The following is a 15,997-nucleotide window of genomic DNA, read 5'->3' as shown; positions in this document are numbered from 1 at the left end:
TTGCTGGAGACCATACCACATCAAGCTCTGACCACTCCCAAGGATATATGTCCCACTATCCCACAGCCACTCCGAACCCCTATTGCATGTCTCTCCACCCTCACTACAAATAATTTCCTCCTTCATCTATCTGCAACTTGTGTCAGTTACCTCTCATCCTTTTGCCATATGAAAAATAGCAGTTTCCATCTTCACTATAACCACCCAATAGATGGTGCTGAAAAAGATGCTTTAACACAACAGTGACACACAGGACAAAAAAATTCTATACAGCTATGATAAAATTATCTTGACTTTCTTGACTAGACTCCTTTCAACTGTTACTTGTAATTACTTAGTTGCTAGTTAATAACCATATGTACTCAATGTGTGAAACAAGGGTGCCACTGACATTTGTCTCTTATTGAGCCAAATGCAAACACTGCTAGTTAATGTTGCCATGGATACATGGACACTACATAAAAACTAAAACAAGACAGTCATTTTCACCATTTTGGAAAAAACAGCTGTGAAATTGAAGCCAACTTCAAAACACTAGTGGTGAAATTAAATGCTGGAGAACATGTGGAAACTGTATGTCAAACTTATCACAGCTTATGCTAGCCCTCACTTCTATTAAGGATTCTTCCTAGATGAGGAAACATCAGCCATGCCTCCCAGACAATTTTGCTGAGATCATATACAGCTTTTCTCCTGTGCCAGAATCCTGCTGTAATTAAAACCAGAAGTCTTGAGCCTACTCCACCTAGTACTGCATTACTAGTAGCATTACACTGGTAAATGACAGGCCGTACCACCACAAGGGCAGATAAATGGGATGCTCTGTACCCTGCAGAGCCAAAAAACTTGAGAAAGCAGGAATTCCTGCACACGTCTATTACTGCTGCCAACACGCAAGAGTCGACAATTTACAAGTCTGCAAATTTCCCTCACCCCCCAAGACTTTTTCCTTTTGAAACATTTTATATACAGCACAACCTAAAGTCACAATAATCTGCACAAACCTAGAACTAAATGCAGCAGCCCTTGAGTTGCCTACACAAATAACCCTTTAACAGTTTTACACCATTCATACTGTAAGCATGGTTCCTGTAAATTCAAAACTTCAGGCCCTTCCTTCAAGAACCTAGAGAAAGAAGAAGAGGGGAAAGAGGAAATGTAAAAAAAAATATATATATTAAAAAAATTAAACCAGTTATAATTGCCCTCAATGAGGAGGGATATAAGCAGCCAGGGAAGAACAACAAACACAAGTTTAAAAGTTGGCTTGTCTCTTTTCAGGTAATCAAAGGACATCACCTAAGTGATGCCTGATTTGATGTGCATCACCCTCAGAATTCTACAGCCACAACCTGAGTCCTAATAGTGTCATTCCAGTACACAACAGCAACTCCCTCTTGTTTGGTTCCAGAAAGTCCTCGTGTCCTGACTTGAAACAGGCCCTCACAATCATAGGAACTATGGGTCTGTCCTTACACGCAGGCAAACAAGTCCTGAATACAAAGAAAAGTTGTCCTTGGAAAGAAGATGCTCATAGGAACATGAATGGATTCAAAGTTGTAAAGACTTTGACAGTAACTAATTTTTTTCTCAATACTAGCTGGAAATTTTTACAAAAGTGACACAGTCTTTTGCCATTTCCAACAACCAAAATGCAGAACTATGGTTGATGAACAGCTGATCTACACCTGAAGATCTTTCTTGAGAAAAAAAAAAAAAGCTGTCAAGAAAAATAGCAGATAGACTCAACTGTACATTACCAAGGTTTTTCATCACCTGTTTTATAATGAAGTCCCTGCAACAACAAGAAACATCATGGAATTGTTACCACATTTCAATTGCCACAGAAAACACACCCAAGAGTCAAGACTATCTGTACTATTGAACAGAGGAGAGGACAGACTTAGGTCAGGATACAGCACAGAGAAAATATGCAAGGCAGTTCTCCTTATATTTAAGGCAAGCTTCTGGTATTTTCATATTCTAGAGGGAATCTTCACAAAACAGATATCCATACACTGAGTAGTTAAAAATAAAAAATAAAATCTTGGAGTAAATGTCCAAAGAGTAAAACTTCTAACCGTAGTTTAGTATCAACTGTCACTCCCAGTTAAGATTGAAAAGTTTGCAGAAAACAGCATAGATGAACACACACAGAACTGCTGGAACTACACAGAATTTCTTTTGCTGTCAGTTTCAATACAGGACTCACTGCAGTACATCACGCCAATTAATTCTGAAGAGAAACTGCCAGGAGAATTAAATTTTAGCAAGTCTTAGGATTAAGCAGCTTGCAATCACTTCTTGCAGTAACCAAGAATTGTGAGAGCACCATGCAGAACTATGTTCCAAAATACCCAGCCTGGGGAAAAAGGTTTGAGGAGGGTTTTCCCTAATGGTTCTAGGGGAAACTGCAAATGACCTCCTTGCACAAAATAAATCATTGACACCATTAACTGGAACCCAACCTACCCCTCTGCCTGACCTTAGGAAGGAGTGCACCAATCTACTTTAGGAAATGGTAGTTTTAAATTTCGCTCCCACCATACTTTTACAAGCTTGCTTCATGGTTTGATCCAAATGTGCTGAACTGTAGAAACACAGAAAACCCCCCAAAGCCTGATACACTTATCCATAATGGCATAAGCCAGTTCTCCATGATATGGGATGACAAGACTTTTCCACTTCAGTTTTAAATGCTCAGAAGACAGGGTAAGTAATTCTTCAATTTCTGGTAAGCTCCAGTATCTCAAGTGTAAACAGGCTCCGCTTTTAAGTGTTTACTTGGCTTACCTATGGAGTTGATACTTTTTGCATTTCAGAAGCTACACGGACAGTAGAGAAATGAGAGAAAGCAGCAGCACCTAGTCATCACCCCAGAAGTCCAAGGTCAAAAGCTACATGCATTGAGGTGAAGGCCATCCTTTCAAGAAATAAAGCCATCTTGTGAATTATGACAATAAGAAGCATGAACATGAGAGTTAGTGTTTGACAAGTAACACTAACACTCCATAGTCTTTTATAACCCTGAAGAGTTACACGGAGAGAAACATGGGCTGTCTTTAAAGACAGCTGCATTTTATGGATTGGCAAATTTCAACTCTAGATTTCATTTTTGTTCATACCAGTCTACAGTCTTTTCAACTGTAGCACTGCAGGCACTCTCTTACAGACACTTACCTATCACTGCCTTTTGGTGCTCAAACCCACCCGCGGGAGCACAGATTTCATGAACAGCCAGCTCCAAAGCTAGGCAATTATGAATATCCTCCTATGTGTAAATTGGTAAGATAAATTACATAGCATGTGCTTTCTGCCTAACTTCTCTGTTTCCACTCAGTGGAAAGCTTAGAGGCCAGAGGAAACAAGATAGAGCAAGCAAAAGAAATCTCAGCCAACAGTCTCTTGTTGCCTACCCACAGGAAGGCAGGAAGCTGAAAAACTCAACAGGGAGGAGCCTGGATGCCAAAAAACCAATTCTCTGCAGACTGGCTCTTTGCCTGAAAGACAGAAGGAGGAACACCCAGTGTCTGCACTGGCACAAGCTACATACCAGAAAACTGAAATTCAACCCATGCCAAGTTACACTTTGAAAAGCTAAATGTACGTAGGCCAGTGAAAACAAAATTAGATAGGAGTTCAGAGTATGGAAAATTAATAAAACAAGTTTGATTTTGCATGAAAGTCAGCTTAGAAAGACAAACTGAAAGTGAATGGGGTATTCTCATGCCAAGGAAAGAGATGGGAACAACTATTAATATAGTTGCTGATCTGTTCAAGGCAGTACTCAGGAGAACCAGAAAATGCTATATGGATCAAGTTATCTCCATTTGCACCGCAACTTTCAAAGAACACTTTAGGCAGTAATTATTCTGAGTTATACTACGCATTCCCATAGCCCTCTGAAAAAGTTATGATGGCCACTGTCCCTTCATCCTTTGAAGCTGGATTTATCATCTTAAATTATGCTGAAAAATAAGAGCTGCCTACAGCCTACAAAAATCTGTTTATTTTTGTTTACAGTCACACCACATTTGTGCTTAAGATATGGCTAACTCGTAAGATGTAGGTAGGTTTCATGCAGTTTCCAAACTGCAGAAGGTTCCTAATGCTTGTCCAAGTGTCCAGTGTCTATAGAAAACACCACTAACACTGCCACTTTACAACTGACACCATTAAAAGAAAAATTAAACACCCATTTAAAGACATTAACCATATCTTTTAAATGCCACTTTACTGCTGCATTTCTGGAAGTGTATTTTAATGCATCAAAGGCTTATCGAAAAGCTAAGTATCACTCAATATGTTCAGGTTGATTTTCCTCTCTGTTCACACCCTTTCCTACTATGTTATCAGTTTTTTACACTGCATTTTCTGATTAACATACTCATACAGCCCTTTTCAGAGGATGCTGCAGGAGAGAAGGTGTGAAGCACAAGAGGGAAGATATCTCTGCAAGATACTCTGAACATAAGGAAGAACACGTAAGAGCAGCTAAATTGTTAAAACTACGTACTGCAATATAGTGAAGTGCACAAGATCAAACTACTGAGCAACAAATTTCCTTCTTATCTGCTTCTTGTGCATGTGGTTTTGCTTTTTTATTTGCAGCAAAGAAAAAGCACTTTACAAGTCTATATCCTAAACGACACCATTGGATTCAGTTTCCCTTCACTGTAAGGGCAGCTCCATCTCCAGTTGAAGGCTGGTCTTTGTAACACACCAATTTAACACTTCAAAACAGGCCTGTTCTGAAGCACTCCGATTCAAAGTACCTGTCCACATCAAGAAAACATCTACCATGATGTAACCACCAGAATATTTAGGATAACCAGGATGTCCTTTTGATACGTAATTCTATTACATGTTAAAGGATGTACAGTCTAGATACCGTATAGCTGATGACACCTACTGACCTTCCATCTGTCCTTCCTATGAGCCTTGTGTTTACCTCTTCCACACAGAGAAGTGAAAAAACAACTCTTCACACACACTAGGGAATGGAAAGGGGTGAAGAAGAGAAGGTTTAAACAGTCACACTGCATATTTCCTCTTCCTGTAACTCTGGAGCTGACACACCTTTGCCCAAAATCCTGATAAATCAGATTAAAACTTCAAGGAAACATACATTTTTGGGTTTTTTTTTGTTGTGGCAATTGTTTTGGTTGGTTGTTTTTTTGTTTGGGTTTTTTTTAGGGGGTGGGGGCAGGGGCTTTTTTTGTTTGCTCGTGTTTTTTTGTTTCCAGTTTTTGGTTTGGTTTTCTTGGGGTTTGGGGTTTTTGTTTGTTTGTTTGTTGTGGGAGTTTTTTGGTTGTTTTTTTTTTTTTGGGGGGGGGGTGTGTTTGTATAAATGCTTCCTTCCAGGCCTACGGATAACAAGAGGGAACACAGCAATACAAGCTATGCTGCTGTAACTAGCTGCATCTATTTCTACATCTAATGAAACAAGAGGATCACCAAAGGCAAAACATTCAACACCTCCGTAACATAGTCAAGGCTCAAGGTCTGCAAAGCTAACTTTTGTAAACTATCTCATCCTGATGATATCTTAATCGTGCATTAAAAAGGTCAAAATAACTAAAATTTCCACCGTCATCTAAACAGATTTCCATATAGCCTTCCCTGTTTTTTCTTCTCCCCAAGGAAAGTCAACAGAAAAAAAACACTTGAACTTCAACTGTAGTATTAAAAATAAGCAAACACACAACCAAACAAAAAAAGACACCCAAACAAAAAACCAGCTGTTACTTGTGCTAGCTACATGAACAGACAAATTTTCAAATACACCGACTTCTTCAAAGACTTGCCATTCCTGAGAGATGCCAGTTGGCTACGTTTTATTGTATAAAATTCAATACATAATCTTTTCATGCCCCACCATTACCACTTAAGTATCTCCCAATAAAAATAGCCAATAAAAATAACAGTTTGCCTTGCAGTATTATTCTGCTTACTCATGAATTCCCAATTTCAAATGAACATACAGTCACATCCCAGTAAGACACTTATCTACAGTTACTTTCAGAACTGTCCTATATGTGTATTTAAAGCCATACAGCCTGAAGACCAGCAAAACTCCTGTACTTAAAACAAGTCTATACATATTTGCCCAGTACCCTGTGCCACAACTAGTACAGCTAAGCAGTGCATTACTCTGATCTGCAACTACTAATTCATCAACCTCACATCAAAACTATTTTTGTCAGGAAAAGTGCATACCAAACAGTTTTTAAACACACAAGTCACACTGCTAATTCTGAGGCACCCAAATGAAAGCTTATTTCTTGCCAAAGCACTTGCTACAGAACAGATTTGTTTGGCTAACTTCTAAAAGACAGATTTATCCTTATACCGGTATTTTAGTATGGCAGTAATGACTTTTTCAGCAGCGTGACCCAACTAACAAGCCTTGCAATGGATGCCAGTCCCAGTATATAGCCTAACAACAAAGATTTTTGTTTCCACAGAATTCACATGAAGCATCATAGCATTTTGGTTACTCAGTATTCCAGCCTTCCAATTTTTTATGTCAGTAGAGTATCAGAATTACAGAAGAATCTCAGAAAGTACTTAAGAACAACAGCTTTATCACAAGTAATTAAATATAGTGTATGGCTACAGCAGTAACCACTTCTGATCTTCCTTTCTGATTACTGAGTGTGAAGCACAATGCATCCTTCAAATACCCAAGAAGTCCAATTTGATAGAAACAGCTAGGTATCCATGCATAAAAGCAATTAACATATACAGAAGCTCACAAAAATCAACCTTAAGTTACCAACATTCATAGAGTCACCTCTGACAGTTCCACAAGCAACCATTCTTGCAGTATCTTGACTAAGTATTTCTAGCGCAAGCATTTTCTACTCTGCATTCTCCAGAGCCTCGCAATCAGCTAAAGAGTGAGAGAGAACTATAATACAGTTTCTAGAAAACACTAATGGTACCTCTACAATGGCAAAGTTATTCCAAGCCAAAAAGAACTGCCACAAAACTTTATTACTAAGAAGGGCAAAACACACACCAACTTACAGATATTCTAAGTAATCTAATTCAAGTATAACAGGCAGCTTTTTCCCCAACTCCAAGTACACAGAAAATTCAAAACACATTCACTATACTAAATGCAGAATGATCAAAGAACGCCTACAGAACTGTCTTTGACACTGTCCTTCCATAAACAAAACACTAATTGACACACACTTCACCCTCAAGGCTTAAACCCTGTGAATAATTAACCTGAAAACATGGCCCAGGTAATAGCAAAAATAACTGCATACAGGATCAAAATTGAAAGATTCTGCAGTTTAGCTCTATGTATTACTCTCACACCTTCACTTACATTCCTGGAATATTTACATTAACTCCAGTTCCTATCAATTGCATACTGAACACTAAATATCTACATACAAATATCTTTCAAAATAATAATTTTAACAGGGTTAAATATCAAGAGTTCTATTGGTATTTTAGATGATGTTTAAATCATAAGAAAATCAGTACATCCAGGCGTAAAATTAAGGTGAAAGGCCACAATCAAGTCACATTGCAGATTCCAGCAATGCCAGTCTGCCACGCAAGACAGAACCATCTCACACCCAGAAGACAGCATGCTGCTGTACTCTTCCCTGCTCCTCTGTTTATCTACCAAAAATCCAGAGAGCAAACTATCCAACACAGAATGACACAGGGAGCTAAGTAAATTTCCTTTATCAGAACCAGTTCTGTGCGGATCTTTGATATGTGTCCTTCATGTACATTTAAATAGGTAAACAAAGAGCAAGAAAAAACAAATTTTTGCTTTACGTAAATAAAGAATATTAAGAATCATTTCTGCATTACTACATTTACTCTCATTTTTCCGACTTACCTGGTCTTTCTCATGGGGTAGAAGGCTGACAGGTGGAAGAGAAGCTGGGAAAGTGCTGGAGTATTTTGCAGCTCCTTTGCTTTCCAAACTGCCATAATTCACTCTATACTGAGGTCCATCCTTCAGTAATCTCCCATTGTTCACAGCACGTTTGGCCCCTAGACGCAACCTCTGCTGAAAGGCAGGATTGTTGAAAATATTTGCTAGGTCATTTTGACTTCTCAGATACTTCTCTATGTTTTTCAGGGAGGAACCATTTGGTTCTTGAAGCCCTTCAATTGCTCTTCTCAAGAGTTTATTCCAATCCACATTACGAAGCTCATTACAAGCTCCTCTAGATCCCTTAACAGATTTAGGAATAGTGCCAGGCTTAACAGCTGAAAACCGTCCAGGGTTATCTGGGTCCTTGTACGATGCAAGGCCTTTGTTGGTAACTTTAAGAATAGAACCATCTTGAACACTAAGTTCCAACTGTTCCGAAACAGTCTTCTTATCTAATCCATGGGAAGCACAAACAGCATGACATATTCTCTCTTCAGAAGGTCTTTGCTTTTGCTTTTTAACTTTTTGTATAGCTTCAAGAATCCACTCCGTATAAAGAGGGTTGGCAAGTTTTACCATGGTTGACCAGTAATTGCTTCCAGCCAAGGGTTACCCATAGAGGTTCCTCCTTATCCTTTTGGCAGATCTGTCAGCGGCTGTTCACACTTCAAACACAAACCAAAGGATTCCACACACTGCTTGGATGCATCTCAAAAATATCCATCCTGAGGAGTGCAAAAAGCAGGGAAATACCTCCTGACTGAAACTTCCAATTACTTTACTGTTATGGAAAGGTAGACAGGATTCATTTGTGATGATACTAGTACATCCTTACAAGAACGTTTGTTGCAACCTTTAAAAAGAAAAAAGAAGAGGCAGGGAGAGAATAGTTAATGCTGAAGTAGACAGTTATTCACACTGTAGATGCTACAGTATGCAAAAATCTTTGTGTGATTATATAAAATGTGCGTCAATTCCCACCCCACACCAAACAAGTCATCATGAAATCCTTCCACTTCTGGTAACATTCAGTGGATTTAATTTTCCTAAATTCCATCACCCCAACACTTAACCTCCTACTGACTTGTTGGACAATTTCCATTCAGCCAGATACCTGAAAATATTCTCTAAAACAAACTGCCAACCACTCATTTCTACACCCACTGGTATAAGAAAATGACCAAGAAAAAACACACAGACATAACCAAAAAAAACAAACCAATGCCCAACCAATGAAAGTCAAATTATTAACCACTAGTATTTCTTACAGTAGATTGCCCATGTCATGCTGTATGTTGATTATACAACTCAAGAAAATTAAAAACAAAGTATCAGAACTGAGTTACTAGTATTACATCCTTATTAATACCTCAGTATCCTACAATACAGAAATGAATTACAAAGGCACTTCTCAATCTAAGGTGTGGAGAGGCATGCATTTTTGATACAAACTCTTAGGAAGGGAAACGAAACTGAAGTAACAGCAGGCATTTCCCCATAAACACCCTGTCAGCATGAAGACATTTAAACACATATAAAGAGGTCACATTGACAAGAATCACTCCAATAGCAAATTCAATGCCTGCGAAAACTTAAATAAGAAACCTGAAAGAATATCTTGATCGGACTTTATCCATTTTGCAGGACAATATGTAAAAAAATAAAAAAGCCACACAAATGAAACCAAGGCAGTAGTCATCTAACTAAGAAATAAAATACTTTTAAGGTATTAAGTTTTTCCGCCATGAAATGTGATGGAGAATTTTCAAAGACATTAAAAAAATTGTTTAATCACTTCAAATCAAAGCAAAAAATATAAATGGAAGAGAGAAACCTTCAGTCTCAATAAACAGCTGGTCTTATAAAGCAGAAGATTCATCCGTTTCCCAGCAAATTCTAAAACCATGGCAAGCAGCCTATAACTAGCAGTAATTTTATGATTACACAAGTCTTGGACCTCATTTTTATTCATTTATTCAAGTCATCTTGTATTTCACTCATGTTTAAAACTTGAGTAAATTATGAATAAAAAAAAATAATAATGACACCATAATCTAAATTCTTTTCAATTTCTTAAAAAGATTCTTCTGCAACTGTGAAGAGAATGGGTGCAAAACCCAATTCTGGTCCCATACCTTCTCCTCCCTGTATTCCCCTCAGAAAAAAAGATCTCTTAAATATAAGCTCCAGATCACACATTTTTATACCTACATTACTAACAAAAGAGCAGCTGGCTATTGGTGAATATAAAATTCTTCTATACTCAAAATAGTAGAAATAATATTCTTTTATAATATAAATATATTCTTGCATAACATAATATAAATAAATTTCTTTTATGAATTTGTCACTCCTTAAATCTGACTTAAGCTTAAGCATCTTTGGATTTATAAATATGAAAGCTTGACTGACTACCAGAACAAAAAGACACATTCCCAATACAAATACAGCACCTTAGTATTTAACTGGCTGCCATACTGAACCCTACTGATCTACAGAGACTGGATCCTATTTCTTGCTTCCTGACTGTACTCATTCAAGTTACATTTGATAACAGTTCTGTGTACTTCAAATATTTGCAATACAACAACTTGTTGTGTAAACAGACACTTTAATTTAATCCAGCTAGCAAAAGCTATTCTTCCCTAACAGCATTGTTTATATTCACTGTTTTCATATAATTCCAAAATAACACTGTAGCTGCAAAACACAGACAAATATAAAGAAGAAAAAAGTTTCCATAGTATTATGAATCCTACAAATTCTCTTGTATAACTGTATTTTCAGTATCACAGTCACATCAAAGCAGAACTCTCTACATAGTGGAGGCTCCGTCACACCGAGACTATTTTATACATTCTGCCTATAGACTTGGAAGTTCTCTATAGCTACATATAAAGCCCCAGATTCCTAGAAAGCTACTTTTAAGCTTAAATACTATTTAGTTAGGCTGCACTGCTCTAAGCCTTTGTGAAGATAGTCAGTACTTAATTAAGTGCTGAACACTGCATTTGCTGACTCAGACATACTTGCCTCATTTTTAAACTTACTGCGGTAATGTTGTATTAAATTTCATACAAGTAACCACATCACTTCCATTAAATTCCAGAACACACAGTGCAGGTTTTGTTCCAAGCACCTGGACATCGATGAACATTTCAGTATAAATGCTGTAACTTGTGGGTTGCAGGAATTTTCATTGGCCAGTGACTGTGGCAAAAGGCGACCCGTATCTTCACGTAAAGTCTGCTGCTTGGTACAGGAATTTCACAGCAATATACGTTCAGAACCACATTTTTATTTATTTTCTTAAAACACCCTATGTGTAAAATAACCTCCTGCATACTAGCACCTTCTAAAAACAACACTAGTTGTGTGTATCAGCAAGAGTATAGTTTCCTACACACAGGACATTTCCAGAGGAAAATCAATACATCTTAAATCCACACCTTCCTACACAATCTGACTTCATTCTGCTTTGGGAAACCATGAAAAGCTCATCCGATCAAATTCTGGAATTGTTCTGCCACAACGTAGAGCCTCTGTTATTCTGACACTTTGATTCCAATATGTACTTGCAGTGTAGCACCCTGACATGCACTTGTGACATGACAAGGTCTATCACACGTAAGATTCAGAATAACCTCTAAATAACAAACATCTTTGCCAGCAATATAATTCAACTCTGTGATCCTGCAGCTGTAAGTTAAATAGGCTTTTCATAAATCAAGACAGATTGATCCAAGATTGGCAATTCAGAGAGATATACATACTAAGTGACTGGATAAAGACAAAACAAACTGCTCTAGAAACAAACCTTCCAGATTAAACATAAGAGGGCATACAGAAGTTCAGAATGACATTCAGGTTTCTAAGTTTAAAACTTAACTTCTCCAAAACCACAAAAAGGTGGCCATACATCATTTAATACAAAAAGTGTGATGCTTACCCTGATTTTGAGGAAACAACATTTTTTAAGATTATTAATTAGTAGCAGGCAATCATGTCTACATATTATTTTTCCTCACATTATAATTAAATACCTTTTAATCAAAGCCCTAACAGTACCCTTCCAATCACAGATTAGATTTTGCAGACTATTAAGCACGCAGGACCACTTCCAAAGTTTTATGGCAACAGTCCTCAAACTCCTCCTATGTCATATTTCAGTTTCTGCATTCTATAGTATCTTATCTTGAAAATAACAACATTTGAGAAAATTTGATTACAATATTATTACTGACCACATCTATTAACAAGTCTGCCACTGAAGAGCTGCAGAACATAAGCATTAGGAAGCTTAAGTACAATACATTACCTTTAAAACATGAAAAGCCATCTCTAGTCAAGGCTTGTCCTTAAATCATAAATTACCAGATAAATACAAAGAAGTTGCAAAATTGCAGTTTGGGATTGAGAATGAATGCAAGACTGCCCTTTATACAGCACACACCTATTGTACATCTGATTCTAATTAAAGAATGCACTGACTGAACATGTCAATCTTAGGTATCATCAGTAATCCTATAATCCTGTAATGAGGTCTTTTTTAGACTGAAGTAGTACTTGGAACTATTTCCAAGCAATCCAGACTGTGAAAACAAGCTGTGCAGTCGGAAACTAAAAAAAAAAAAAAAGCTACGCTTTCCCCCACCACAAAGAAATAAAACTAAAAGTTACTGCACGAGCATCAAGAAGCATTTCACATAATACAACCAAAGTTCTTAAAGAAACAGACGAAAAATTCACTTTGTCTTAACTGTAAATGCCGTTAAACTTTTAAAAATTGAGGTTAACACACTACCAAAAAAAAAAAAAAAACATAAAAAAAGGGGGGGAGTGAGCTGGGGGAAGAGATGACAGCACCTTGTGCAACCTCCCTGTGACCTGCAAAGCACGATTTCATTCTGCTCCCTCCTACCTGCTCTTCACACAAGCAGTAGAAGCAGCAGCAGGCCAGCTCTCTGCTGCAGCATCAGGGTCAGGTAAGGATTGCAGCAGAGGAGAAGGGAGAAGACTGCCATTGCATTCCGTAAGCCTGCTGCCATTGCATTCAGTAAGCTTTTTGCCATTTTTCCTTCCTCCAAGCCATTACTTAGAATTCTGCAGCTAATCAACTCTGCATTCAACCCCCATCTCAATTAATGGTGCAAAAAGAGGCAAGCTTTTTGCTTCCCCATTGCAAAAATACATGCACCTACAAGGGAACAGAGAAAAAGCAGATCCCAGCAAGGACTCCCAGCACACATGACACCCTTAGAATTACTCAGACTATAAAGCCAGCTATTGCATTAGTTTTTAAACAACATCCAGTTTTCCATTTTAACAAGGAAGGGCAATGACACTTGCACATGGTTTAAAAAGAAGGGTAGACATCATAGCAAGTTCAAAACTACACCAAAAGACTTGGTGGTGTGGGAAGTAAAAGTAGTACATGTGAATCAAACTGATGAAGTGCTCGCATTCTGCAATACCCCACAAGCTAGTTTAAGATCATATGCCAAAAAAGCAGCTCACAACATGACAGCAGCAAGCACTACCAGAGCAAACAGCATTAGCACAACACGACACCAGCAAAATCACCCAAATTCACCCTCCCCATCCTATGCCATGGAAGTTCTGAGCACTTAAAAATATGGTACTAGAAAATATCAAGGCGTATGGGGAAGGTAATATTCGCTGCTAGGAGCTAACCTGGGAAGAGAGCTTCACTAAAGACATTTCTTGATGGGATAGTGATTTTCAACAGAATGGGTACCCGTCTGCTTTTTGCAGAGCTGGTTATTTTCAATGCCCAGTGACAGAATGCTGAAGGAGAGATCTGACCGAAGAAAACATGGTGTGAACATCACTTCCTAAACGTGGCTTTAGAGGTTTGAACACTCCCTTCCCCAACTTGCCTAATATTTTTGCAGTATATCCAAACCACGGAGATTTGCAACGCTTCATGCCCCGCGCCAAGGCATTGTTGTGTTTGACAGGGGCAGAGCCGGGGCTGGCTTCTGAACCCTCCGAGCCTCACTCCGGGATTTCCCGATTTCAAAGGCACAACCCCAAGCCCGCAGGCTCTGCTCCCCGGGGCACGGCGACCCCGCAGGACAGGGCAGCCGGGAGAGGACGGCGTGCACCTGCACCCACACCATGCGGGCGGTGCCGGGGGCAGTGGCCGCGCCACCTCCCCCTCCCCGTCGGCGGGAGGCAGGCCGAGAGGGGCCCCCCTCCGCGGTACCACTCACCTCCGCGGGACCGGGGCCGCGGGGGGAGGAGCCTCCTCCAGGCGCCGCAGCGGCTCCCCCTGCTGCCGGCTCTTCCCCTGCTCCCGCTGCCAGGCTGCGCCGAGGCGGCTGGCCCCGCTGCTGGGCTGCCTCCCTGCCGGCGGCAGCCGCGACTCCCCCTACCGCCGTGCCTCGGCTCGGCTCGCCTCACCTACGCCGCCATTTTGTTTCGCCCTGTTGTACTTAACGTGAATCCGACATGACACTGATTACAGCCCAATGGAGTCTCATTAAAACCTTACCTACCCTCGCGCCCCGCCCACCGGCGCCCGCCATTGGGCCGTCCTGCGCACGCCGCTCCACGATCACAGGCCGCGGGCCCGCGTCCATCAACCGCCCACCCCGGCCCCGTTCCGCCCAGCAACCAGCCTGCCTCTCCCACTGGAAGGCAGAAGGTGCCAATCACGAGGCACGCCCCTTCCCTCCACGTTCAGCTCCACCTCCCCGGCAGAAAGGGCGGGGTTGGAGGCTCCCGTTGGTCGCCACCACCGCCACATACCCGCACGGCCCGCCCGCCCGCCTCATTGCTGGGCCTCGACCGCTAGCAATTGGTCCCCCGCCGCAAGCGGAGGCGCGGGCTCTCGCAAGCCTACCCTGCCGTTGGCTACCGCTACCGTCTGTCTGCTTACCAAGCTCCCCCCCGGCCTCGCCACCCTCCCCCACCCACCCGCTCGCCACCGCCCCACCCGCTCCTGAAGTTTGTTCGAGGGTGATCTCTAGCAAGAGACACCGGCGGCTGCCGCCTGAACCAGCCCGGCAGGGCGGGCGGGCGCGCCACACACGCTAATAACCAGCCTTAAATACTGAGCGTCACGCGCGTGCCTCCGATCCTGCCACTGGCCCGGGCGGGCGAGATAGAACAGTGTGCTCCCAGCACAGCCCTCCCGAGGTGCCCGGCACCGGCAGCCGGTGATCGCGCACACGCACGCCCCGCACCGCGGAGGGGAGGAGAGGAGGGGAGGGGATGGGCGCGGGGACGGCGACAATGACTCTCAGCTCTACAGCCACATGCAGGTCCCTGCAAGTTTCGCCATGCGAAGCGCAGGGACTTCTCTGTCACCCCGTCTGCGAAGGAACAATTGCCGCCTCAGAAAGACAGGGTGGGAGCATGCAACACAAAACCCTCAGCCATCCCCTGCCTCCCTCCTTCCGCCGTTCCATTCCCCCCTCCCCACCCCGTCCAACCCAGCCATCACCTCCTGCTGCTGCTCCCCCTCCCCTGCAAAACGCAGAGCATTGCAATGCATTTACCAAGCACAAGTGTCTGCAAACACGTGCATCAGCCTCCAATGCAAAAGGGAAAAAAAAAGTACCCAGCCTAGTGACAAGCCTCCTGCACTGAGCGAGGGGAGGGAAAGGGGGTTATTATGGCAAATTGCAGCCTGTCACCCAGCGCAAAACAAAACCCATCGCATGCTCCCTGCTACCCCCCACATAAACTCCTGGGAATCTAACCTCCGATGCAGGTTTCCCCCCTCTGCTTGCAATGACCTCCTTTCTCTGCCTGTGTGTGTTTCTGCAGCAGCGGTTCCTGCGGAATGTGCTGCCCCTGAAACGCGATCGCGGCTCCTCTCTCTCTCTCTCGCTCGCTCTCCCCTTCTCTGTCTCTCGCTCGCTCGCTCTCTCTCCTGGCTGCAACCAGAGCCAGGAACACAACAACAACACAGCCTCCCCCCACCCCCTTCCCCAAACACATACACACTGGAGAGATCCAGCCAGGAGAGCCAGACGAGCCGGGGAGGGGGTGGAGGGAATCCCCAGCCAGCGGATTGATTGCACCAGTTACCTTCCCTAAGCCCCTTCGCAAGAG

General features: G+C 41.7%; 1 protein-coding gene across 2 annotated transcripts in view; it reads right to left on the bottom strand.

Annotated features, from left to right (window-relative positions):
• Positions 1 to 8,746, bottom strand: part of KAT6B (lysine acetyltransferase 6B) — a 106,987-nt gene extending 98,241 nt beyond the window's left edge. For both annotated transcript variants that reach the window (XM_031052233.2, XM_031052234.2), the window contains exon 1: positions 7,871 to 8,746. In XM_031052233.2, coding sequence (XP_030908093.2) covers positions 7,871 to 8,491 — 621 coding nt within the window. In that variant the 5' untranslated portion in view covers positions 8,492 to 8,746. The remainder of the gene's footprint in view (positions 1 to 7,870) is intronic.
• Positions 8,747 to 15,997: the final 7,251 nt, after the last annotated feature.

This window comes from Melopsittacus undulatus, chromosome 8, assembly GCF_012275295.1.
Source record: "Melopsittacus undulatus isolate bMelUnd1 chromosome 8, bMelUnd1.mat.Z, whole genome shotgun sequence".
In the NCBI taxonomy this organism is placed as follows: domain Eukaryota; kingdom Metazoa; phylum Chordata; class Aves; order Psittaciformes; family Psittaculidae; genus Melopsittacus; species Melopsittacus undulatus.
This window is presented reverse-complemented; position numbering and strand designations above follow the sequence as displayed.